Source organism: Vigna unguiculata, chromosome 3, assembly GCF_004118075.2.
Source record: "Vigna unguiculata cultivar IT97K-499-35 chromosome 3, ASM411807v1, whole genome shotgun sequence".
NCBI classification, from domain to species: Eukaryota; Viridiplantae; Streptophyta; class Magnoliopsida; order Fabales; family Fabaceae; genus Vigna; species Vigna unguiculata.
The window spans coordinates 49095181-49120832 of NC_040281.1; the positions used below are offsets into that span (position 1 = coordinate 49095181).

Here is a 25652-nt window from a genome sequence, read left to right on the forward strand (position 1 = left end):
AACCTTTATGTAATTATATTAAAATAATGTATGTTAATTAAAAAAAAATTATGCCTCACATTTGAATATTTCTATTATTTTTTAATATTTTTATTTATTATATATTTTTCTTTCACATGAGAATGTTTATACTCTCAATTTAAGGTAATATAACAAAAATTATTTACTTATTATTATTATTATTAATTTTGGTTTAATCTGAAGAACTCTTTTGTTTCATTAAAATAATTTTCGTTATTTTTCAACTATTGAATATATATGTTGATATTTGAAAAGTTTTCTTAGTTCTCTAAGATATTTTTCATCTTATCATACTTTAATTATACATTTGATTTTCTTTGTGCGATTTCTTTTGATAGTCTCTCAAATTATTTCTAAAACACACATTTGTTAGTTTTTTAATATTTTTATTTATTGTTTATTTTCATCATGTAAAAAAATATTTTGATATATTCTATCTAATTATTTTTTATTTTATAATTCATTATTAATCATACTGTAATTTTTTCACTTTAAATTATGTTTGAAGTGGTTAAAGTTATATATATATATATATATATATATATATATATATATATATATATATATATATATATATAATGATATTTAGGAATAGTATATGATAATTCACTACAAGAAAAACATGAAATAGTGACTGATTTAGTCATTAACCCATATCAATCACTAGTTTTCGTCATTGGTGGTAGTAATTGATTTATTATCTGAATTAGTGATTAAATTAGTGACCGATTCAATGATCGAATCGGTACTTGATTTAGTGACCAATTTAATTACTAATTTATTTGTAATTTAAAGACAAATTTTTTTGTCACTAATGATATTTATATTTAATTTTAACCACTTCAAACATAATTTAATAATTAGTTCTCTGAGGTATTTTTTCATCTTATCATACCTTAATTATACATTTTATTTCCTTTGTGCAATTTCTTTCAATAGTCTCTCAAATTATTTCTAAAACACACATTTGTTAGTTTTTTAATATTTTTATTTATTGTTTATTTTCATCATATAAAATAATATTTCGATATATTCTATCTAATTATTTGTTATTTTATAACTCATTATTAATCATACAGTAATTTTTTCAATTTAATTGTATAAATAAATTTTATTTACTACAATATAAAAATTTAATGTAATTGCTATGAATATTTATTTGTCACTATCCAACATATATTGAAGTTCAAAAGATACAAAATCTATGTCAAAATTTTATTATTATGTTTATTATTTGTTCTTTGTTTCATTCTGATCAAGTGATGTATTATAACTTTTATTAGTCTATAAAAAAAAGATTCATTAGAATTTAAAAGATTGAAATAAACAAACATTTAAAATATATTTTAATTTGAATTTTTTTTCCTTTTATATATTTTTGAAATATTTTTTAATTTTATCAACTAAGTTTCATCAATGTTGTAGTTTGCAAATTTAATAAATGTTTTGGTTCTCATAAAATTTTATTTAGTATTCTACTCTAAAATGTAGACAATTATAATTTATTTCAAAGTATTTGATATGGAAGAAATAATCATCCTCCTAATATTGAATATTTGATAATATTATGTTTTCTTTATCGTAATTTTTGTTCTTTTATAAAAATTAATATTGAAATAGTTAGAACACGGGTATGGGTATGGGTACGAGATTATACCCGTTACCCGTTGGGTTTGGGTATGGGAATGGGAATGAATTTTTTATGCGGGGATGGGTATGGGATAGTGAAACCCGTCCCCGCCCCGCCCCGTTGCCATCCCTACACTATTCAAATTACTATTCAACTTTATTTTAAAGACAAAAATAACCTCTTTTAATCTGTAACAATAATAAAGGGGATTTCCTCATTTGTGTCCACATTTTTTAATTCCTATTCTACCATTTTTAATATAATAATTTATTTATTATTTTAAAAATAATTTAACATATAACCGTTATTTTACCGTTTGTTTTTTCTCTGCAACAACATTATTTCATTATTATTCCTTTCGTGAAGTTGTCTTGCTTTACTTGCTGATGCTATTTATCTTCATTGGATTAAACAAAAATGTATTTTTTATTGTTCCTTTTCATTTATGATTATTCGGTGTGTATGCTTACTATTTCAATAGTAATGCCCAATTATCCAATTTATGATTACTCGCTTTTCATGTATTTTTATTGTTTCTTATGTTTCAAATTTTTTTTCCTGTGTCAACGATGAAAAATGAAATTTAAATCTTTTATAATCTCACCATTAATTTTGTGTGCACATCTTCTTTACACGATTGTTTTATGATATATTTCGTTTAAGGAGGTGGAGAATTTTGTTGTGAGATGAGAGTTTTTTTATTGTCAGGGTTTGCTTATTGTTAGGATATTGAAGATTAATGTGCAATTTGCACAGTGTTCACACAGTTTGGACACAGCAGACGGTAGCAAGGAAAGTCACGCGAAAAGCAATAGAATTCAGAGAGAAAGAGTGTGTTCTTCTGTATCTGCGATTTGATTATTTTAATCTTCAATATCTATATATACGCAAAGTTCAAATTTGTAATCTTTCGCGTAATGGTTTCTAAATATCTTTTTCGCATATTGGTTTACAACATATTTATTTGACCAATGGCACGAACAAAGCAAATTGCAAGCAAATCTACCGAAGGGCTCCTAGGAAGCAACTGGCCACAAAGTTCAAATATTTTTCACTGTAACTGTTTACAACTTCAAATTATTTAATAACTTTACAGTAAAGATATTTTTTATTATAAGTTTCAAAGTTTATAACATGAATATTTTTCATTCATAATACTTTAAATTTTTTTTCTTAATTTACCAGTTTACATAAATTCTTTTCATAAATATTTTTCATTATAACTATTTTTAACTTTTAAACACTTTATAAGTTTACAATATTAGTATTTTTTAATTTTTAATTATACAACAATGTTTTTAATTTTTAATCATTTTACAAATTTATAACATTTATACACTACATCACTTTATTTTATCATTACAATTAAATGTTGTTTTTAGAACTTAGCAATTTTTTTATTTAGTGTTTCTTTAGAACTTAGCAATTTTTTAACATGCTATATTATTTTTTTTAATTACAAATCTTTTTTTTTTTTCAGTAACTTGCTAACCAGTCTGTCATCATCTGCATTTGTTACTTTTCATTGTTACATCAAATCAAATTTTGTACTCTTTCTACTCACACATTTAGGTACTTCTTCCTATATCATTATCTTCTTTTAGTTTTATTTGTTGTACATATTATGTACTACTTTCGTTGTACTTCTTTTCATTCATTACTTTCTTCAAAGTAATACATTTTTAAATTTATATTAATTTTGGATTTATTATTTATTGTTTTTGGTTTAAATAGACAACATATCTAAACGGAAAATATTCCTTCTAACAAATCAATATCAGAACAACAGAGACAAAGATGGAGAATAAATGCTGCAAATAGAAGACGTAGAATGATCCCTCAACAAAGACTTATTGAACAATCTAAAAGAAGGAAAAATAATCCTGAAAACACAGCCAACATTGTCCAAATGCCAAACAGAACTCCCGGATTGAGAATGACATCTATTCGACAAATGGCTCGATCAGTAACTATGCAGGTAACACCACATTTTTTCGCATCATTACTGTATGTTATTGGCCGAGAATGTCCTTTCGAGTATCCTCACATTCTTTTTTGTTATTTCCTATAAATTATATATTTGATTTAAATAAAATTTAACTTATTTTTTAAATATTAGATTATGGTTTGGTCCCACAAAGATTTGCACAACGTAATGATAATAAAACAGGACCAAGTAATACACACATTACTGACACTCAATATGGTCAGTCAATTTTATTCATCAATATTTAATCATGTTATTTACTTACCATTTTATGAAATATTTACATATTTTTATTTATTATGCTCCATGCTTTCACATAACAGGTTCTACTCATGCACCACAAAGGTTTGAAGAATATAATGTATATAAAGCATTGTCAAGTACTTCACCTATCAGTAACATAGATTGTGGTCAGTACACTATATCCTTTGTATTATGTACAACAATAAAAAAACGTACATAAACAATAATGTATTCTAACAATCTTAAAAAATACTTCATAAATAATTACATTTACTTGCGCTTAAACAAAAAACTTATATATAACTCTATACAAAAAAGTAGAATACAACTTCTTTGTTTAGGTTTAAACCCACCTCATCACTACTCTATGTCATTAGCCGAGAAAATTCTTCCGAGAATGCTTACATTCTTTTTAGTCATTTCCTGTAAAGTATATATTTGATTCAAATGTAATTTATCTTATTTTTAAATATTAGGTCATGGTTTTGTCCCACAAAGGTTTCCAAGACGTAATGACAATAAAGTATGACCAAGTAATACGCACATTACTAACATTGAACATTGTTAGTCAAACTTTATTCATCAATAGTTAAATTGTCATCGATTATTCTTAACAACAAGCAATCTATGTATAATAGAAAATAATATAATAGAAATAAGTTACAAATTCCCTTTCTAAATGTCAGTTTCTGGTATATTTATGGACAACTACCATTGACTTTATCACATATAGCTCATTAACCCCAAATCTTGATCAAATGTATTAAATATTAATTGATACACAATCTTACAAATTAGTAATTTACTGCTTTATTTTTCAACCAATCTACATATATCCATCATAAATTGTCATCGATTATTCATAATATTATACATATAGATACATAAAAAAAGCGAATACACAGGCGCGACAGCGCCTGTGTTTTCGCTAGTTTGAAATAATGTTGTTTCCGGTACAATGTATTCCTGCATGCATATGCTATAACTGTTATGTGTCATATTAACGCTGAATTTCTTACAACTCTCTTTTAATTTTTATTTTATTTCCCAATTTTATTTATTTTTAATTATAAATAACAATTTCAATTTAATTTTAATATTATTTAAACTATTTATATTCAAATTTATATCACACTTATTTTTAAGAATAAAATGATAATTATCTAATTTTATCTATTAATTTTTTTTAATTTATCATACCCATCATATCATAAAAAATATTTCATCTCAAATAACTCAAATCACACAATTTATTTCTTAATCTAAATAATAACACAATTCTCTTTCCATCTCAATATTCAAATTCACTTTAAATTCTAGTTCAAAATAATATATCGACTTTTTAGGATAAAATGTATACATCTTTTTAAATATAAAATAAAATATTTTCCCTAAAGTTAACATTTGATGAAATATAATTGTTAAAGAAAATAAAATGTTATTTTTATTGAGTAGAATATAATAACATAATTTATTAAGTAAAATATTGACAAAATAAGTTCTTCGACTACAAAAAATAAAATAAAAGTAAAAGATACCACGGATAATGATATCGTAAAATTTATCATCTTTTCTTTATCTTATATGGTTTTATTATTACCTCTTCATTTATTCTCTCATAATTTAGTAATTTTATAACTTATACATGGATTTATTTATTTATTTTATATTTTTTTATTATAATCCCCTATATCTTTTATTTAAACAGATTTACAATTTGCTCACTTAATTATCGATAAAACATGATAAAAAGTTATCTTTATCATTATGCACTATTATAAATTCTACGTTATTTGGGATAGGTTGAGGTTTTTGAAGAAGAAAACGTCATAATTTTGATTTCTCTTCCTTCTCTCACGTCGCCTTCGCATCGCTTACGCGAAAGATAACTTCAAAGTCTCTCACGTGGTTTGCAATCTTGATATCAATTGGTGAGTCTTTTAACAAACTCAAGTTTTATGTGACCGATCTCTCTAATTTTAATTTGGTTTCGTTTGATTGTTGGAATGGAAACGAGAGTTTCATTGGTTTTTGTTAATGACATTACTTTACATAAAATTTTACACAGTGGCTTATAAAAAAGTTAAATTAATTTTTTAAGAGTTAAAATTAATTCAAAAAATAATTAATTTATACGATCTCTTTCTTATAATTTTCATACATTAATAATTTAATTTTAATTTGTCAGAAAATAATTTTTCTTTATTTTTTACATTTTTATTTCCGAGAAGCTTCTTTATTTTTTGGTATAATTATTGATCTGGTACCTAATTTTTTAGTTAAGTTCAATTTGGTCCCCATATTTTTGGTTTGTTCAATTTAGTACCCAAATTATCTAAAAAGATTCAATTTGGTATCCTCCCTTAAGTTGGAGTTAACACCGTGTTCGTACATGACACGTGTCAAACCATGAGATTTTTTTTTTATTTTTTTTTTCAAAAAAATTTAAAGAACTGCCACATGTCAGTTTACCATCGTGCCATGTGGCAGCTTACAATGATGACACGTGGCGGTGGTAATAGTTATTTTCAATTTAGTCCTCTATTTAAATTTTTGGTTCAATTTAGTACTCCATCTTTTTAAAATGATCTAATTCGTCCTCTCCAATTTGAGACCAAATTAGTAAATAAACTTAATTACAACTTATATATACATGTTACAATAACTTTTCCTAATATATACATCAAATCGTTTCACCTAAATACTTAAATTATTTTATTTTTTACATTTTTTACCTTTGTAATTTTTTACACATGAAATCTTTTACACTTGTAAAAAATAAAATAATTTGAATATTTAGATGTATTGATTTGATATATAAATTCAAAACAATTATCTTAACATATATATATATATATATATATATATATATATATATATATATATAAATTATAATTAAACTTAGTTACTAATTTGGTTTCAAATTGGAAATGACGAAATTAGATCATTTTAAAAAATTGGAGTATTAAATTGAACCAAAAATTTAAATAGGGGACTAAATTGAAAACAACTATTACCACTGCCATGTGTCATATGGTAATCTGCCACGTGGTGGCACGATGGTAAATTGACACGTGATAGTTTTTAATTTTTCTTAAAAAAATTATATATATTTTTTAAATATTAAAAATAATTAAAAATTTCATGGCTTATATGACCATATTGAATCTTTTTATATAATTGATATACTAAATTGAATAAACAAAAAATACGAGGACCAAATTAAACTTAACCAAAAAATTGAATACCAAATCAGTAATTATATCTTATTTTTTTAAAATAAATCTAATAATTTTTTTTAATTAGAAGATAAAAAGAACCATGTCATAAACTAAATATCTTAAAATCACATGATAAATTTGTAATGAGTTAATTTAGATAAACATTAGATAGATTACATAAGGTTATATATATATATATATATATATATATATATATATATATATAATATGATCTTCTTGTTAATCAAATCAATAAAGTATGTTTTAATTAATACGACTTTGAACTGAAAGATTTTAGACTAATTAATATATCTTGATTTCAAAGATTTTGGCTAATTTAAAAAAAAAAATGATAACAGTAAAACTATTAACGAGTGGAAATATTTGAAAAAAAGGACGGGTAAGAGTGCTAATTATGCAAATCCAAGGGAATCAATTCATGGTTTGATTTGATTCATTAAAGTTATAAAAACCAGGCATTATTTCTAGGTTTGTTTGTCTGTAAAATCCCCAAAATCTCAAACCCGCATCCAATCCAAACCACACCACAATCGCACCCCCATTCCTTTTTCTCTTGCTCCTTTTCCCACTCCCCGCTTCTCACATCAACCCAACCCTAGCCACATCCTGCACCTCCAATCGCTCTAAACTTATCTCCCTCTCTCTACAGTCGATCTTCGATCCACTTCGTCGTTCTCCCAAATCGCTCCAGATTATCGGCTGATTCAATCGTCGCGAGGAGGAGGAGGAGGAGTTCTTAGCGATTCGCACTCGAAGCTTCCGACGGCTCATCGGAGAGATTCGGTACGAATCTCAACGCGCTTTCTTCGACTCGAGCCGTCCACCGAAGGAACGAATCTTCTTGTTCATCTTCTTCGTTGGATTGCACTTTTATGCCCTAGCTGTTGCTGCGGCTTCTTCGGATTTCTGATTTTGGAGGGGTTTGGTTCACCGGATTCGGATTCGTCTGATTCGCAGCCTCGATCGTTTGATAACGATCTTGTTGCTCTGGTTCCGAACCTTTGGACGGAATTTTGTTTCTCTGGATTCCGAGTGCGGTCGATTTTTATGACGAAGTGAAGATTCGCCATCCGGTTGCTCGTGAAGAATTCTGGAAGTGAAAGTGAAATCTCCTTGTTGTGGTGGTTCGATTTGTTCGATTTTAACCTTAGTAATCTGCAAGTTGAGGGGGAAAATTGAAAAAGTAAAGAGAAGAGAAAGAAAAAGAGCTTTGTTATATTGTACTGTTTTATTTTCATTTTAGTTTTAATACGAGGGCCATTTTTCATATTATTTCAGAGGCCTTTTTGATTATCCTCCTTTGTTATTGTTGGTTCTAAGATTAATTTTTTTTATAGATAGAAAGAGAAATATACCATGGCGGTGTATTATAAATTTAAGAGTGCAAGAGATTATGATTCAATTCCCATGGACGGTCCTTTCATCTCTGTTGGTACATTGAAAGAAAAAATATTTGAATCCAAGCATTTAGGGAGGGGTACTGATTTCGACCTTGTGGTCACCAACGCCCAGACCAATGAAGGTTGGTTCTGATTTTGATTAAACTATTCTCTTTTAACTAGTGTTTTGGGGGCGATAATGAGTGTGGGTTTTAGTCTTTTATTTTAATTCGGGGCTTAATTATAAATTTAATCAATGAATGTGTTGCATATTCTTTAGCTTTGAGGAGGGCTCTCTTTGGATAAACTCGCAGTATTTATCCACTGCCTCTCCGATGACAATTTACTAGTTCTATAACCTTATCTGTCAACAAAACTGAAATAAGTTTGAGCTGAAATTTACCTCACTCTCCTACAAAGAATAACAATAAAAATAAAACTGCTTAAAATTGAAAGGGAATGGGGTGTTGATCTGGGTATTAGGATGAAGTTAGGCTGCAATTACAGGTGTCCAACTTTGCGAAATCAGTATGGTAGTTCATATAGTAGGCTTTTGTTGAATGACATTTTTACAGTATTTTATAGTTGTCTGTTTGGAATTTCAGAATATCTTGATGAAGAAATGTTGATTCCTAAAAATACCTCAGTCTTAATTCGCCGAGTTCCAGGACGGCCACGTTTACCAATTGTTACTGAAATAGAGTACTACCCCAAACCTTAAATCTTATTACTGTTGTTGAATTTTTCACAATTAATCAGTCATGGTGTCTGTCAATTTTTTAAAACTCCCAGTCATCAATTTGTATATAGTGCCACAGTCAGAAACTACATTGTTATTTTGAGATGATTTATTTTCGTGTGTTGCAACTATCTTTTTGTTCTTTTGCAGACAAAAGGTGGAAAGTAAGGTTGTGGAATCTGAGTCTGGAAACAGAAGCTTACCAGCTGAAGATGTATCTGCCATGAAATATGTCAGTTCCTTTCCTTTTTGCTTTTTATGAACAATTCAACGCAATCCCTTTGAAATTGACCTCTTCATACACTTGGCAGCCTGAAGATTCAGACTGGGATGAATTTGGCAATGATTTGTATACAATTCCTGATCAAGTGCCTGTTCAACCAAGCAACATAATTCCAGAGGCTCCGCCACCGAACAAGGCTGATGAAGACAGTAAGATTAAAGCCTTTGTTGATACTCCAGCTCTCGATTGGCAACGGTTAGTACAGTATTTTCCTTTCGTTGGCTGTGTTGTTTGACGTATGGAGTCATTGCAAGGTGGAAAGAATTGTAATGATAATAGTTATTTCCATTTCTTCAAGAGGAAATGGGGATTCCTTAACTCTGAATGACTTATATCGGAATAGTTATTCTATGTTTTTTCCTTCCAAACTAATATCATGTTAGGATATCTAACGATGGGGAGAATAAAAAGAGTGGGAATGGACATAATAGAATAAATTGAATGTTGAAAGTTTTCATTTTATTGTTCAAGGAATCATAATTGAATGGAAATTGTAAGAAGATCAGTACCAATATGTTAAGTGCATATCATACCTTAAAAATTAGGGGATTGAGGGAAGATAAAATAAAGGTGGATAATGGAATGGGATGGAATAATCTAGATCAGGTTCCATTCTATTTCACCCTTTTTCTTAACACAAGACAAATCGATGGCAACTAATGTCATTCCAGATCCCACCGTTCTAAGAATTCTAATATAGCCTTAGGTATTCCCATTCCGTTTGGAGATATTTTTCCATGCAACCAAATGTGCTCTTGTTTTTGTGAAAACATTTTCATTTTGGCTTTATGATATTTTTGTTTATTCATTTTAATTTTGGCATGCAGTCAAGGTTCAGACTTTGGTACTGGTAGAAGCTTTGGAAGGGGTTCAGGTGGTCGGATGGGGGGTGGACGTGGTTTTGGTGATTCTCTTTGCCTATTCTATATCCATATACTTCCTAGTTATTTGCTGCTTATGATACAAAACTTAATATGCTGATCAACTAATGCTCATTTAATTGCTGAGGTATGGCAGGGATGGAGCGGAAAACACCTCCACAAGGCTATGTGTGTCACAGATGCAAGGTGCCTGGTATGTTGATGCTTCTGAACTTTCTAGTCACCCTCTGCTAGTGAATTTCTGCACAACAATGTCAGTTTTCTCTGCTTACTTTTTTAACCCACTTTTGTCTAGGACACTTTATTCAGCATTGCCCTACTAATGGTGACCCAAATTATGACATGAGGAAAGTCAAACAACCTACTGGTATTCCAAGATCCATGCTAATGGTAAATCCACAAGGCTCCTACGCTTTACCAAATGGCTCAGTAGCTGTCTTGAAACCAAATGAGTAAGTTCATCGTGATTATCCTTGTCCAATTTGTCATATGTAATCATGAAATTCAATTTGATATTCGTTGCAAACAGGGCTGCTTTTGAGAAAGAAATAGAAGGGTTGCCATCAACACGTTCAATTGGGGACCTACCACCTGAGCTCCACTGTCCCTTGTGTAATAATGTTATGAAAGATGCTGTACTGACAAGCAAGTGTTGCTTTAAAAGCTTTTGTGACAGATGTAGGTTTTTCATTCATCTGTTGTATTTATTGTTTTCAGAATTTTAATATTATGGTAATGTTTCACTAGTTTATAGTTCTTCCTCATTATCCAAGTATGGAATAGTTTACATAGTGTTTTCTCTGTTCTTTCTTTCTCTGAAGCTATTGCGTAAAAATCCTTTCTTGAAGTTATGTAATGTTATTCCAAAAATTCTTCAGGTATTAGGGACTATATTATCTCCAAATCTGTGTGCGTATGTGGTGCAACAAATATTCTTGCTGATGACCTCTTACCAAATAAGACACTAAGAGATACTATCAATCGGATATTAGAGTCTGGCAACAGCAGTGCTGAAAATGCTGGGAGCACTTTTCAAGTTCAAGGTTATTGAAACTATCATGATGTCTCTTGAACTATTTATCAACTATCATTGTGCTGGTATTTATATTTTTTTGTTTTTAACTTTGAGTTTTCAGATATGGAGTCTGCTCGATGTCCACAGCCTAAGATTCCATCCCCAACCTCATCTGCTGCGTCCAAGGGAGAACTAAAGGTTTCGCCTATTAATGAGAAAACAACAAATATACTTGAAACAGCTGATGATAAAAAGGCCGTTACTGCTCCTCAGCAGACCTCGGAGCAAGTTAGGAACCTCAGAGTTGCTGATGTATCTGAAGCTACTCATGAGTCTATGAGTGTGAAAGAACCAGCCTCACAAGGGAGTACTCAGCAGGTTGAGGAAGAAGTGCAGCAGAAATTGGTTCCTGCCGATGCTGGTATATATTGTTGAAACCTATTTTTATCGAGTATGGTTTAGATGGGAAAATATTCTCACTCGTATTTGTATTTTAAACTTCTCAGGAAAGAAAAAGAAGAAGAAGAAAGTCCGTTTGCCTCCAAATGGTAAATCTACAGTTCTGTGACATGAATATCTGTATTAGCAAATGTTTTTCCTGGACTCAGTGACATGACAACATTTAGTGGTTGAGGGGCATACCGACTGTTTCTAATAATTTGAAACATTTTTTTATATATGTTGCAGATTTGCAGTGGAAAACTCCGCATGACTTTGGGGTTGAGAACTACATGATGCCAATGGGTCCACCTCCAGGCTATAATTCATACTGGAATGGCATGCAACCAATGGATGGATTCATGGCACCATATGGGGGTCCAATGCAAATGATGGGCTATGGTCTTGGCCCCTTGGACATGCCATTTGCGGGTGGGATGCCACAAGACCCATTTGGCATGCAAGGTTACATGATGCCTGTTGTTCCGCCTCATAGGTACATATTTTTAAAACTGAAATTCAGCACTTTCCTGCTCTCATGGTCACAACAGAAACATGTCCTGGACATTATGGACCTTTTTTGCGAACTTATTCACAAGTAATTGCAAGATAGAAAAATATGAAGGAAGAAATAAGTTTTTCCGGAAGTAAATTTGTTGAAGCTATCTCTTTTTCTTCTCTTAAGAGATGATTTTTCATTCAAACATAAGTTTATTTGTTTATTTGAGAGTTGTAGGTTGAATTTTTCTGTTGAATTTGGTTGTGTTTGTCCAATCCAATGTCGATACATTGTTATTTAGAATGTCTAATTGTAATATAATAATTTATGACTTATTCAGGGATCTTGCTGACTTTGGTATGGGAATGAATGTTCCACCCCCAGTTATGAGTAGAGAGGAGTTTGAGGCCCGTAAAGCAGATATGAGGCGGAAGCGCGAAAATGAGAGACGGGCTGAAAGGTATGTAACCTCTTTTTGATGGCTGGCTTCCATGTTCTGATATATATTGTTAAGAAGTTTGATTCACCTTTATTTGTCCAACTAGTAGAAATAACATTTTTATTCCAGCAAATATTTAACACATCATCAGTGTTTCACATTAGCAGAGTTTTCGATATTGTTTCTTGACTGAGGAGATTAGATTGATTTTAGCCTTTTTTATAATTCTAGAGTGAATTTATGATTACTGTCAAGTCCCTACCGCCTAAAATAAAGAAATCATGTTTTATCGTTTCTTAAAATATTTAAAGTAGTTCTCTCGACTCATCCCCAAATTTTGTTCGTCATTGTTTTTTAATGAGTTTATTTTCTTCATTGAACAGGGACTTCTCCAAAGATCGAGACTTTGGTAGGGAAGTGAGCAGTGTTGGGGATGTTTCTTCAATGAAATCAAAAACTGTATGTGCTTTTTATTGTCTTAATTTTGCTCTTTTTCTACGGACTTTTATGTGCCATTTACTTTCCTGGGTTTTTCTACCGGAACTTTGGCCAGAAACCTCAAGCCTGCAAAAGCGCACTGATTGCACAGATAATCTCACTTGTTATCATACTAAACTTTGGAAGTTAATTGTTTTTTCTTGATTTATTGATAAAAGATTTATTCAAGTGACACTCTGGTTGATCATAAAATGATTGAGTGAACAAACGCTCACGCGTCTCACCATAATCCTGTGGTCAAGACAACCATACTTATGGTCATGATTTTAACCCTAAAATAGATTAAAATAATTTAAGCCATAATTTTATCTTTGCAATTGAAGTTTTTTCTTTAGGCTGTTGGGTGGGCCTGTCAATGATAATAGCTGTTTTCTTTTTCTGTATTTGGCATTCCTATTTGGTAACGATGCTTACTGAGGCTGATGCAAAAAATTGGATCATAAAATTGGGCTTTCTATATTTGGATATTTGATTTTGAATCTGTAGGTTGCATAGAATGTGTCCAATATGTATATGTATGTAATGTAATATGGACTTTTCAAGTAAGTCTTTTCTTTTAATACTAAATGGGCTAAACCATGGGTGTATGGTTCCAGCGGGAGTTAACACTACATTCTCATTCAAGGATTTGTGGCGCATTAATTTCTGGCGATGTTTCGCCGTATTAGGGGCCACGTTTATATATTTTGGGTAGGTGGTTAACGTCATGTGGCGATGGATCAGCTGGGCCCTGCGAATTATTTTAGATAATGATCCTTGTAATGTTTAGTTGAACATTTTTTTTTTTACTTTTTGAAATACTTTTTGGTTCGAAGTTGCTAAAAAAGCTATAAAGTTAATTATAATTACGGTTGAGAGGAACACGTTTATGGAAGCTGGACAATTTATTTGGTGTGGATTACCATGATGCATAAGTGGGCTTGGGTTGGGCCACTTGACCAAAAATAGAATGAACCCTTAGTTATGAGGCTTTAACGTTTTATTTATGACTGACAACGAACGAACCTTGGTGTTGTCATGGCTATCTTTTATAGGTGTACTTTGCTTATTTATTTGGTTGTTTTTATGATTTCCCAATAAAGTTATTGTAAATTGTTAAGATAAATTTAATTACTACTTTTGGGTGCTCCAAAAACTACAGTAAAAATGTTGGGTACTTAGCGTGCATTAGCTTTTGAAAATAAAAGAAATTATTTTTCTTTTAAAATCGCATACTGTTGATAATTTTAAAGCTGTCCTTTTGGAATAAATGCATTTTATTTTACTCTTTTTTATGTGTTATTTTATTATTGGGTCTAGTTGCTAGTCTCTAGTGATGTGTTTGTCATTTTTTATTTACTCTTTTAGTCAGTCAAATGTAACTGAACAAGATGGTCCTAATATTTCGGCGTTTTTATTATGGTGCAGAAATCAATTCCACCTTCCTCCGGTAGCGATTACCATCATCATCGTTTCCGTTCGGAGAGACTGTCACCAGAACGATCTCCGCGGGAGCTCGAACCTCCGCGTCCTGCCAAAAGAAAGTCTGACCACCCAGATCGTGAACGCGAAGATAGGGATCGCGACTACGAGCACGACCGTCACCATCATCACCGCCATCACCGGTCAGAATCCTCGTCTAGAAGGTCATCGGAACCAGTGACCAAAGCTCCTTCCAACGCGGCATTAGCAGCAGCTGATCGCAAGCAGAAGGCCAGCGTGTTCTCCCGCATAAGTTTCCCGGCTGAGGAGGAACCCCCTAAGAAGAGAAAGGTCAGCTCTTCTTCGACAGCAGAACCGGCCGCCGCGGCCGCCGCTCCCGGTGGGTCTTCGGCACACCTGAAGGCAGTGTCGAACGGGTATTACGAAGGAAGGAAGAGCAGCGCCGCTGCGGATTACGAGTCGAGCGACGATGAGCGGCATTTTAAACGGAGGCCTTCAAGGTACGAGCCGTCTCCTCCGCCTCAGGCGATGGAGTGGGAGGAGGAAGGAAGGCATTCGAGAGGTTCGAGAGAGCGCAAACATAGGTGACATTTTTGATGCAGTTGTGCCGGCAACCATTAGCCTACGACGAAGTAAACAGACACTTTTAACTGCTAGCGCTGTGCTGTGCCTGTGCTCGCTGAGAGTCGATTGTTATCAACTTCTCTCTTCCAAACCTTGAAATAAGCTTCCTTTTGGAAGGAATTTATTTCATTGTAACTTTGCTTCCCGTCAATTTTCAATAATTTCGCCGTGTAAAATTATCACTTTTTATTCAAATCTAATGAAATGGATTTCTTTATCAATTGCTTTGGGTATATAGATGGTTTATATTTCATTTTTACCCTATTCAGTGGAGTGAGACGGATAAGAAATTAAACTTAAATTTCTCGACTTTTAGCTGCACTACCAATTTTACAATATCAACAATACGAAATGATTAGTTATTATGTCCTTTAATATTAGTAACAGACTACTTTAAGAATACATCTTATCCATTTCCCTTTCTCTCCATTTTATTTTCTTATCAAATCTGTAGTGGTCACATATTTAATATATACATCAATTCACTTATCTCCTTGATGTTTCCTTCTTATGGAAATGAAGAAAGCCATGAAACATATAAATGGCAGAAAGGTTAAAAATATATGTAATGAAAAAAAAAGTGTTTGAGAATAAATACTTTGTATTTTTAAGAAAGTCAAAAAAATAAAAGAAACAAAAAATAACAAAAATCATTATTATAATATTTTAACTACTTTCTTTCTATTATAATATCATTTTAAATATGATATTAAAGTAATAAAAATAATAATATCAAAATAAAAAAAGTTATCCTACTTTTCATTCATTTTTTTTAAAATCAAACAAACTTACATTTTTTTCTCTTTTACTCACAAATAGTTTCCTAAACTAAAACAAGAATCAAGTGATTATTCAATTCTATGAATACTTTTTTCTTACACAAAAGAAAAAAAGTTATGTGGAAGATAGTTGAGATAATGACACATATTTTAAAACAATTATCTTAATTTAACTTTTATATATAATATTTGTTGTGAGATTTTTTTTGTCATGTAATTACACAAAAATACAAGAGTGGTTAGATGTATTTATGTTTCTAAATGCAACATTACAATAATATAACAAGCACAAAATATAAATTTTTCATTATACAATGTCATTGAAACACATTTTTGCACAAATACCTTGTACTTGCATTATATTACATATTATTGAACTAATGACCCTTCCAACATATTCATACCTTTAAAAAATTACACATCGGTATACCCTGCACATTGTTCTCCTACAACACCATAACTTTTTACGTAATGATAATGTTTAATTATTTGGATGGTTTTCACTTTGACAAGGTATGTCAATTTGGTCTTCGTTGGTATTAAAATGTCAATTGTATTCTAATTTTTGAAAAAGTGTCTTAACTGAGTCTTTCAGATAAAAATTACTAAGGTCGTTAACGACATGCCACGTGACAATAAGTGGTTTTTGTATCATTTTTTTATTTATTGTAATTTTTTTTTTTGCAAAAAAATAAATAAATCTTGTCACGTGTTAGGTTCCTGGTGTGACCTGTGATATTGTCAATGCCACGTGGTAAGATTATGCTACGTATCAGTGTCACTTTCACGGTTAAATGTTATTGTTTTGATTTCAATTTAGTCCTCATATGTTTCCTTAATTCAATTTAGCCCCTACTTATGTTTCTTTAATTAAATTTTATCCCATTTATTTAATAATTAAAATATTTTTTTAATCCATTTTTTATAAAATTAAAATTAATTAGCATAAATATTTGTACAAAATTAATTAATATAAATTCGTAGGCAATTGTTGCTTTCACATTACTGTCTCTAGAGCTACTTGCACAACATGGTTGTTGAAAAAATTTCATTCAGGTATTGGAAAACTTACACCAATGATTAATAAACCATTTATACATTTTGTTGTAACATTGACAAGATACCAAAGTCAGGTCAACTATTTAGTGATATTTTTATTTTACTTTTGTTTAATTCATTTCATATTCTATTGTATTGTATTTAGGGATGTTAACAGGATGAGTAGAGTACGGGTAGTAGCTCCTACATACCTTATTTGATGGATAAATATTTGTCCCGTACTCGTATCTGTCGGATATCCGTTATATGGGTATCTGTCTAATTTTTTTATATCTGCAAGTATCCACGGGTATCCGCGAATATTTACAAAATTATTTAAAAAATATATATTTAATCATAAATTCAAGTAAAATATATCATTGTCATAAATTTTAAATAAAGTTCAAACAAATTCAAGTCCATACAAGTCCAAATAATTATAAAAATATATATATAATTACGTTCAACACAATGGAAATTCTTTAACTAGTCAAGCTCACTTTCTCCGTTTGATTTCTGAAAAATAATCAAATAATAAACCTCAACTGCCATGTGCCAAGTATTCTTATTTTGATTCCATCATTTGACAACAAGCATACCATAAATGTCATTGTCTATATAGTGTTTGATGTATATGCCCAATTTCAAAAAAGGGTAAGAGAAGAATGTCAAGGGGTATACTTGGAAGAAAACAACGTACTAATTCTTGAATATGAAAGAATGAAGACAAAAGACAAGACGAGATGTGCAACTTAGTAAAAATTAGGTCAGAATGTATTTTACTAATATATATATATATATATATATATATATATATATATATATATATATATATATATAGGTATTTTTATGAATTAAAGTTTAACAGGTACGAGTATCCACGAGTACGGATACTATGATACTCGTACCCGCCCCATTAACATGCGGATATAAAAAATACTCGTACCCGCGGGTAGCGGGTATTTATTATTAATATCAGTTTCCTACCCATTGCGAGAATTATCCGCAGATACCCACAAATACGAATATTTTTGACATCCTAATTGTATCTTATTTGTTTTATTGTTCTAATCACTCACGAACAATTTTTTGTTGCAAAAGATGATTTCCCAACATCATGAAACCTTTCACGATGGTTTTCTGAAGAATTTCCACATATATAAAAAATCACTTATAAAAATATACAAATATAATAATAGTATGCTAAGCTACAATAAGTTGTGATTAAACAAAAGAGGATAAGAGCCATGTTAAAGTAAAAAAATATGAGAACACATTGATAATAATTAAACAATGGAACGTAAATTAAAAATAAAGGAATAATGTTAAAAAGGATTCAACATAAGAGAAAATGTAGATAATACTAAAATAATATTTTTTAATGCTTTTAAAAGAAAAGTGGTGCAATAAAGCATATGTAAATTACATAAATTATTCAACCATTTATAATTAAATTTAAGGTTTATTGGCATTCACAGTGTAAGCAGAGATTTATATCTATTTAAATCGTTTGATTAATTATTTAATTAAAAGAAATATATTTTTCAAGGTATATTATAAGATGAATTATTCAATTAGATATATATTTTTATACAATTTAACATACCAACAATATATTGTTAAAATTCAACGATTATATTAATTTAAATCACATTCTATATAAAGTTATTGAATAATGTAGTAATAATTATTATTTATATTAATAATTAAAAAAATACGCAATTCAGTAATGTTTTAACATATTAGAATAATACTATTTTTCAAAATATATATTAAAATGTGAATCTTCATATATAAGAAAAAGGGGGTGAAGAAAGAATAAATAGATGACGATAGAAGCCCTTTTCAGTGGTCCAATTTTGCGGGCTCGACCCGTTCTAATGCACTTAGGTCATAAAAATTTAACGGACGGCTGAGATCTATCGCCTTGGCTTAAGCAGGGTGTGGTGTCTATAAAAGTTAAAAGAGGAACCCAAACCCTAGCACTTTGCTACTGCGACTGCGCGTTTCCGCACGATGGGTATTTTTTTCTGTCTATCTCTTTTCTTCCTTCGTTACTACCTTTCGGATTGGTTTTCTGATGAATGTATACGTTCGATGTTCTATTTTCCAATGAGAAGCTCTGTTTATAATTTTCACCGTGACGTCGTGTATGTGAAAGTGAAAATGGTCACTGTCTCATTCCTTCTTGGAAGTTTTTCGAATTTTATAGCAAGATTTAAGAAACCGTAACTACTGGAAATTCGCTCTAGGAATATGCTTTTTGTTTTTGGTTATGAATGCTTGTGTTTCCTCTTCATTTTTGGTTTGGTGTTGATATAATTTTGATTCATTGGACTGACTGGATTTTAAATTGACAATTTTAGGCCTAACTTTTCCTTTATCAACCTCAATGGAATGAATGAATGATAATGTATGTTTTGTTCATTTTTTTGAGTGGCGGCGTTTTGCTTTCTGTTCTTCTTATTTGGTTTTAAGGCTTATGTTTATAGGTTATGCTGGATTAGTTTGTCATCATAGCAGTTATTTATTATACAACTGCGTTTCGGATTTAGTTTGTTTTAATTGTTGAGCTGTGTTGATTTATGTGCAATAGGTGCTTACAAGTATGTCTCGGAGCTCTGGCGCAAGAAGCAGTCCGATGTTATGAGATTCTTGCAGCGGGTGAGGTGTTGGGAATACCGCCAGCTGCCATCAATTGTTCGTCTGACAAGGCCTACTCGCCCAGACAAGGCTCGCCGCTTGGGTTACAAAGCTAAGCAGGTGGGGAATTTTGTTTATGTTAGATGCGATATTTTAGTTGTTTATTTCTTTGCGTCGTTCAACCTTCTGCGTTCACTTTTTTCACGGGGAAAGAATTGTTTATCAATAAACAAATGACTTTTTTATCTGGATGATTGCAAAACAGTGTGACTTCTATGTAATTCCATGATGTCCTTATCTAATTTAGATGTCCTTGGAAAGTGTGAATGACATAGTTATGTGTAGTTTTAGGTTAGTTAAATTTCGAACTGTGATGAAACAAACATTTTGAAAAATAGATAGCAGTATTTGGTAAATTTCGAAGAAATTAAAGAACCATTATATTGAAAAAATTGTCCGGATGAATTTGTATTTTTTGTTGTAGAACTTCCATATTTACGAATGATTGGATGCATTTCTAGACGAGCTATAGTAAAATTACCAATTGTTGGTCATGTGACGCAGTTGTTTATCTTCTTGCCAACTGTGCTTTTCTAACAGTCAAAGGAGTTTTCATTGGCAAATATAGATTTGTTACTACCTTGCTAGTTTTCATTGGCATAGACCTTTTTTCATTACTATGAAACCTGTCCAGTCCTTGTAGTGGACCTGTCTGAACTTGGTTCACTTGAATCGGGATCGTGATTATATTATTGTGTTATTTCAGGGTTACGTGGTTTACCGTGTGCGTGTCAGGAGGGGTGGCAGGAAGAGACCAGTTCCCAAAGGTATTGTTTACGGTAAGCCAACCAACCAAGGTGTTACTCAATTGAAGTTTCAGCGCAGCAAGAGGTCCGTTGCTGAAGAGCGAGCTGGAAGGAAGTTGGGTGGCCTTAGGGTCCTCAATTCTTACTGGGTGAATGAGGTTAGTTAACATGTTATATCATTCGTTGAAGGTGGAACCTGCTTATAGATTGCTTATTGGTTGTTGTGATGCTATTGCTGTGTGTTACAGGACTCAACCTACAAATATTTTGAGGTCATTCTGGTGGATGTTGCTCACAGTGCTATAAGAAATGATCCAAGAATCAACTGGCTCTGTAACCCAGTCCATAAGCACAGGGAACTTCGTGGCCTTACTTCTGCTGGGAAAAGTAACAGGGGTTTACGTGGCAGAGGACATCTCTACCACAAAAATCGCCCATCACGCAGGGCAACCTGGAAGAGAAACAACACACTTTCTCTTCGTCGTTACCGCTGATTTTATTACTGTTATGGTATCTTGCTTCATTTTCTGAAAATTTGGAGTGCATTATATGTAAGACTATAGGAAATTATCAGTTTTGAACGCCTGAATCATCTTTTTTTTTCACCCCGAACCCCGTTTTAGAAGTAAAACTTGAGAGATTAATCATTGTAAGATTTTTGCTATTTGTTGGTATTGTTTGTTATTGATTTTATCGTACTACCTCATCTTTGCGATTCTCGTGCTATGATTCTTTTGGAGTCCGTTTATATTTGTTTGGCGTTGGATGTTTTACTGTGAGCTAAGAGTGAGTGAAAAAAAATCATAACCGTGTTGCGATAGTTAATTTGTAAAAGCCTTTTTTTTATTGTTTAATTCCTTTTTGAATTATAAATTATTAATAATATCATTAAAGTATGTTTTAGGGTTTCCCTTTCGAATATAGCTTCGGAATATATTTAGTGTAAATTTTAATTTTAATAGGAGTGTCTATAATGCTTGTAATTTCAGATTAAATACTTTGTATCTTTACTCCAATTTTAATTATGTTTGAGATTTTTCTTAAACGATCGTCTTCGTTTAACTAACCGATTTATACTAAATTTACATTAGGGGATAATTGTGGTTGTGGGCAGTAAAGTTACAACAGGACGAATCATAGTCATATCTTCATTTTAAAAATATATTTATATGTCTAAGAGACATTGATATTTTTAAATATTTTAATAGATTTTATTTTATGTTTTTCATTAAGTTCTATTAATTTTTCTTATCTTATTCAAAATGTATTTTATTTTATTTTTTAAAAATTATATTTATAGTTTTACTTTTTTTATTAGTATATTCATATTTCTTTTTATGATTTTAGTAAATTACATGTCTTTTTTTGTACTTCAGTAAAATGGCTTTTGTTTCTTATTTATAAATATCATATTTACAATAATATAAGCAAAAAGTTATGAAATTAGAAGATGAAATTTTAAAAGTAAATGTTTTTCCATAAATAAAAATTTGAATTTATAAATAATATAAGAATCGTTAATATGATTTTATTAAAATTATAAAAAAGGTGAAGCTCTTAAAAGACCTTGGAGTATATGTTGTTTAGTATATAATCTAGTAATTATTGACGCATTTATTGACATATAATTTAACAATATTCTAAATATTATATTACACTAGAGTGGAGTGGTCCATGTGAATATGATTTAAAATAAATTGTGGTCTGGTCTCCATCTTGGATTATGTTCAGTACTAACGTCAAGGAACTGCACTTCATTACTAGCAATGTGTTTTTTCTAAGTGTTACATATGTTTTTTTGGAAGAAACCTGATGTGGATGCCCAAGTCCTTTTACAAATACCTCTTCACAGTTTGCATACATTCCCTGACGTGAAGGAGGCATATGCTATATTTTGATACTTTGACAGTTTTTGTTAATGACAAACTCTTCACCAAACCTTTCTTTCATTTTTCCAAATCATGATAAATTATTAAAAAGAAAAAATATCGATCCAATTGAATGTTGTCATGTGAACATTGTTAAAATTTTGTCAAAAAAAGTTTGTCAAAAAATCTTTTTCCATATTAATTGTAGAAGAGAGAGTTGGATTTTCTTTACCACATGGACAATGAAATGACCATTACCTTTAATTGTTCTTTTCTTCATCATACCGACAACATTACAAAAGCACTTGTTTGGTTAATACATCAGAGTGTCGATTTAAAAATGTAATTGTTTATTTGGCCATAGCTTTCAGCTTTCACTCATTACATTCTATTTCAGATTACAACGGCAGAAACGCCATTACTTCACTTCCAAGTGTTCATTCATAACTTCCTGAATAGTAACAAATCGACCATATTCTATAGAGAGCTGTGCTGCAACTCCTATAGCAACAGATACTAATCCATCTTGGAGATCTACACTTGGACCCTTTTCTCCTCTGCCTCTGATTGCAGACAAGAAGCTAAGGTGTTCTAGATAGCTAGATCCATGGTGTAACCCATCATATCTGTACAGTCCACAACACCAAAATGAAAATTTAAATCACTTTCATTTCATTTCACCATCTCAACAAAGCTTAGCTCATTTATGACATTTAACAGATAGAAGGAAGCTACCCACTTTATTCTCTGATCCTCAGCTTTCAAAGTCTGGACACCATTTCGCCCCCCCTCTCGTGTACCAAACCGCACAACACTCTCAGGAACAAAGGCTTCTCCCTGTCAACAAACAAACTCATGCACCTATTGTTGAAATAATAACTCACCAAACTTAATTCTATCTTAATCAACAAGCCACGGCAAGAAATACAATTGATAGAGACAGAGTTTTACCTTTCCAATATCTCCTACAACAGATATTTCTTGCTCATTTTTACTTCCTTCGGCAAACATACAAAGGTCAAGCATTCCTCGAGAACCATTGTCAAATTCAACAATAACATACGCATTGTCAATGATATCGGGCACCTGCCCAACAAACCAGTGAATAGCAGTAACAATATGAAAGCTTAGAGGAAAACTTTGCGCCAATTAAGGCTGCTACACAGAAGAACATATATGAAAAAGTCATAATCTTTATTTCTTCATCAGATATGAAAATCTCGGCTATCTCTTATTGTAACTCAAAGATTATTGTTTCAAGCTTGGTTATTGTAACTCAAGTACCTTTCCATCATATATTTCATCCTTGTGATTAACATCGATAGCTCCAGAAGCCATCACACGAACAGGATTTGAACCTACAAACAGTCTCATCAGATCAAAGAAGTGGCAACACTTCTCTACCAGGGTACCACCTGAGTTAATATTGAACCGATTCCAATTGTTCACCTGTGACCAGTATCACTTTTCAGCTAGCTCACTAAGAGAACACAGAAACATGTAATTTCAAATTGCATAAAATCTAACCTTAACCAAAAATGGAAACCGATGCTCCCGAATTGATACCATTCTGATTCGTCCGAGGTTTCCTCCCTGAACTATTTCTATCAGCTTTGCAACAGGTGGCATGTATCTATATTCCAATCCAACTTGTACCAAAATATCTGGTCTCTTTCTAGCAGCATCGACAACCTAATCCAACGTATACACAACAACATCAAATTAGTTATTAGTTCATCATCATTAAAATTACATTCTAACAGTTAAGCCCATAATAAGCAACCGATTATATGAAAGGAAAGAGAGACCTCTTTGCAGTGAGAGATTGTGGTGCACAAGGGTTTTTCTACCAGTACGTGATGGGGTTTGGAATGATTGATTATGTCCATAAGAATCCTGTGATGGGTCATGTTAGGACTGGATACCACCAGAACATCACAAAGTCCACTGTCCAACAGCTCCTGGTGACCTGAAAAAACCTTCACAACTTTTCAACTCATCATGCTCATTCATTCATTCAATTTAATTCAACAATTCAACACTATACAGAGTTGCCAACTTAATTAAACAAAAAAAATCTCCAATTCCAACCTTGAAGTACTATTACCTTCTCTCCTATATGATACTTAAAAAAAAATAGCTATATCGGTAATCTCTAATCCCTCAAATATTAGAAGTAATGCCAAGAACTTTCCAAGTAGCGATAAACCCTTCAAATTACTCACGGGATCACCTATATAGAGAATTTGGGTTCTCTGGTGACTTTTTCTGTACTGGTTCTCTGCAATGTCCTCGGTGTCTTCGGCATAAATTCACGGTTACAGATTTTAAAGATTTAAAACATATTAAAAAGATTTTTAAATAGAGAAAGAATAATCCTTGGAATCCCAAATTGTTGGTTTATTATTCTTAATTAAACTATCAGCTTAGTACAAGTACTGCCAAGATAATTGCAGATCAAACTATATGTTTCCTAATGAAGCCTGATAAATAGCACTTCTAGATTCAAGTCACAATTATGAAACAACGATATATCCAGAAAAAATTGTTATATTAAACAGAAAGTAAAGAGCAGAGTGATAGTGATAATACCTTGAGAGGCCAACTGAAGGAGTGTCCCAATTGAAGAGCGAGTTGTTGCGAGGGAATATGAGGGTCAGCAAAAGCGACAACCGCCACGCCTTCAGTGCGAAGATGGTACAAATTCACGAGATGCTCTCTACCCATCATTCCAACTCCTATGATTCCGTACTTCAAAACACCACTTCCCATGGATTCTCAATTCTGATTCTTCAACACTATCTAACACGGTTCTTTTGTTTCTACCAAAATCTGGTATTTAGAGTTATACAACACATTTCATCCATTCATTATCCCACAAAATCATCCATGTCACTTCACATCTTTTTGCCATTGGATTTTCTTTTTCTTAATTTCATTCTTTATTTTGTTTCACTTTTGGACATAATTAATTACAATACAACTTTCCTCATTCTAATCCGTTCGCAAATATCGATTTTAAAAAATAGATTCCAAGTAGACGATATTGTAAAAGTTTTTTTTTTTTATTAATATTTACTATAAACTCAAAGAACTTCGCATTTAGAAAATAATTTTAATTTTTTTTTCTATCACATACAAAGTCACAAATCAATAATATTTAACATAAATTTTAATT

General features: G+C 31.2%; 3 protein-coding genes across 5 annotated transcripts; 2 read left to right on the forward strand and 1 right to left on the reverse strand.

The window, feature by feature from the left end:
• Positions 1-7576: 7576 nt before the first annotated feature.
• Positions 7577-15561, forward strand: LOC114176869 (E3 ubiquitin ligase PQT3-like). Of its 3 annotated transcripts, none has more exons than XM_028062049.1 (16): positions 7577-8343; positions 8461-8645; positions 9108-9204; positions 9392-9473; positions 9553-9719; positions 10352-10428; positions 10533-10598; positions 10701-10857; positions 10935-11083; positions 11284-11448; positions 11542-11841; positions 11927-11968; positions 12108-12354; positions 12698-12817; positions 13180-13255; positions 14702-15561. In XM_028062049.1, exons 2-16 carry the CDS (start codon positions 8480-8482, stop codon positions 15302-15304), a joined length of 2514 nt encoding a protein of 837 aa, XP_027917850.1. In that variant the 5' UTR covers positions 7577-8343; positions 8461-8479; the 3' UTR covers positions 15305-15561. The 3 variants fall into 3 exon arrangements, with proteins under 3 accessions (XP_027917850.1, XP_027917851.1, XP_027917852.1); XM_028062050.1 differs by having other exon boundaries at positions 7577-8306; XM_028062051.1 differs by having other exon boundaries at positions 7577-8645; positions 10542-10598; positions 14702-15304.
• Positions 15562-19068: 3507 nt separating this feature from the next.
• Positions 19069-21321, forward strand: LOC114179705 (60S ribosomal protein L15-1). The gene is made up of 4 exons (XM_028066122.1): positions 19069-19177; positions 19754-19920; positions 20567-20764; positions 20855-21321. The coding sequence occupies exons 1-4, from the start codon at positions 19174-19176 to the stop codon at positions 21098-21100; spliced, it is 615 nt and encodes a 204-aa protein (XP_027921923.1). The 5' UTR covers positions 19069-19173; the 3' UTR covers positions 21101-21321.
• Positions 21322-22715: 1394 nt separating this feature from the next.
• On the reverse strand, positions 22716-25388 carry LOC114176350 (inositol 2-dehydrogenase). The gene is made up of 7 exons (XM_028061370.1): positions 25067-25388; positions 24283-24453; positions 24002-24166; positions 23759-23923; positions 23426-23560; positions 23214-23311; positions 22716-23100 (listed from the first exon to the last, which is right to left on the reverse strand). The coding sequence occupies exons 1-7, from the start codon at positions 25244-25246 to the stop codon at positions 22893-22895; spliced, it is 1122 nt and encodes a 373-aa protein (XP_027917171.1). The 5' UTR covers positions 25247-25388; the 3' UTR covers positions 22716-22892.
• Between the last annotated feature and the right edge of the window lie 264 nt (positions 25389-25652).

Bases quoted from the DNA above. Each gene is read 5' to 3' on its own strand.
- LOC114176869 (XM_028062049.1), top strand. From the start codon at position 8,480: ATGGCGGTGTATTATAAATTTAAGAGTGCAAGAGATTATGATTCAATT. The intron at 9,720-10,351 runs GTTAGTACAGTA...TTTGGCATGCAG, and splicing joins CCAGCTCTCGATTGGCAACG to TCAAGGTTCAGACTTTGGTA. The intron at 12,818-13,179 runs GTATGTAACCTC...TTCATTGAACAG, and splicing joins AATGAGAGACGGGCTGAAAG to GGACTTCTCCAAAGATCGAG.
- LOC114176350 (XM_028061370.1), bottom strand. From the start codon at position 25,246: ATGGGAAGTGGTGTTTTGAAGTACGGAATCATAGGAGTTGGAATGATG. The intron at 23,924-24,001 runs GTTAGATTTTAT...TACTGGTCACAG, and splicing joins GGTTTCCATTTTTGGTTAAG to GTGAACAATTGGAATCGGTT. The intron at 23,101-23,213 runs GTGGGTAGCTTC...TGGACTGTACAG, and splicing joins GCTGAGGATCAGAGAATAAA to ATATGATGGGTTACACCATG.
- LOC114179705 (XM_028066122.1), top strand. The intron at 19,921-20,566 runs GTGGGGAATTTT...GTGTTATTTCAG, and splicing joins TGGGTTACAAAGCTAAGCAG to GGTTACGTGGTTTACCGTGT. The intron at 20,765-20,854 runs GTTAGTTAACAT...TGTGTGTTACAG, and splicing joins ATTCTTACTGGGTGAATGAG to GACTCAACCTACAAATATTT.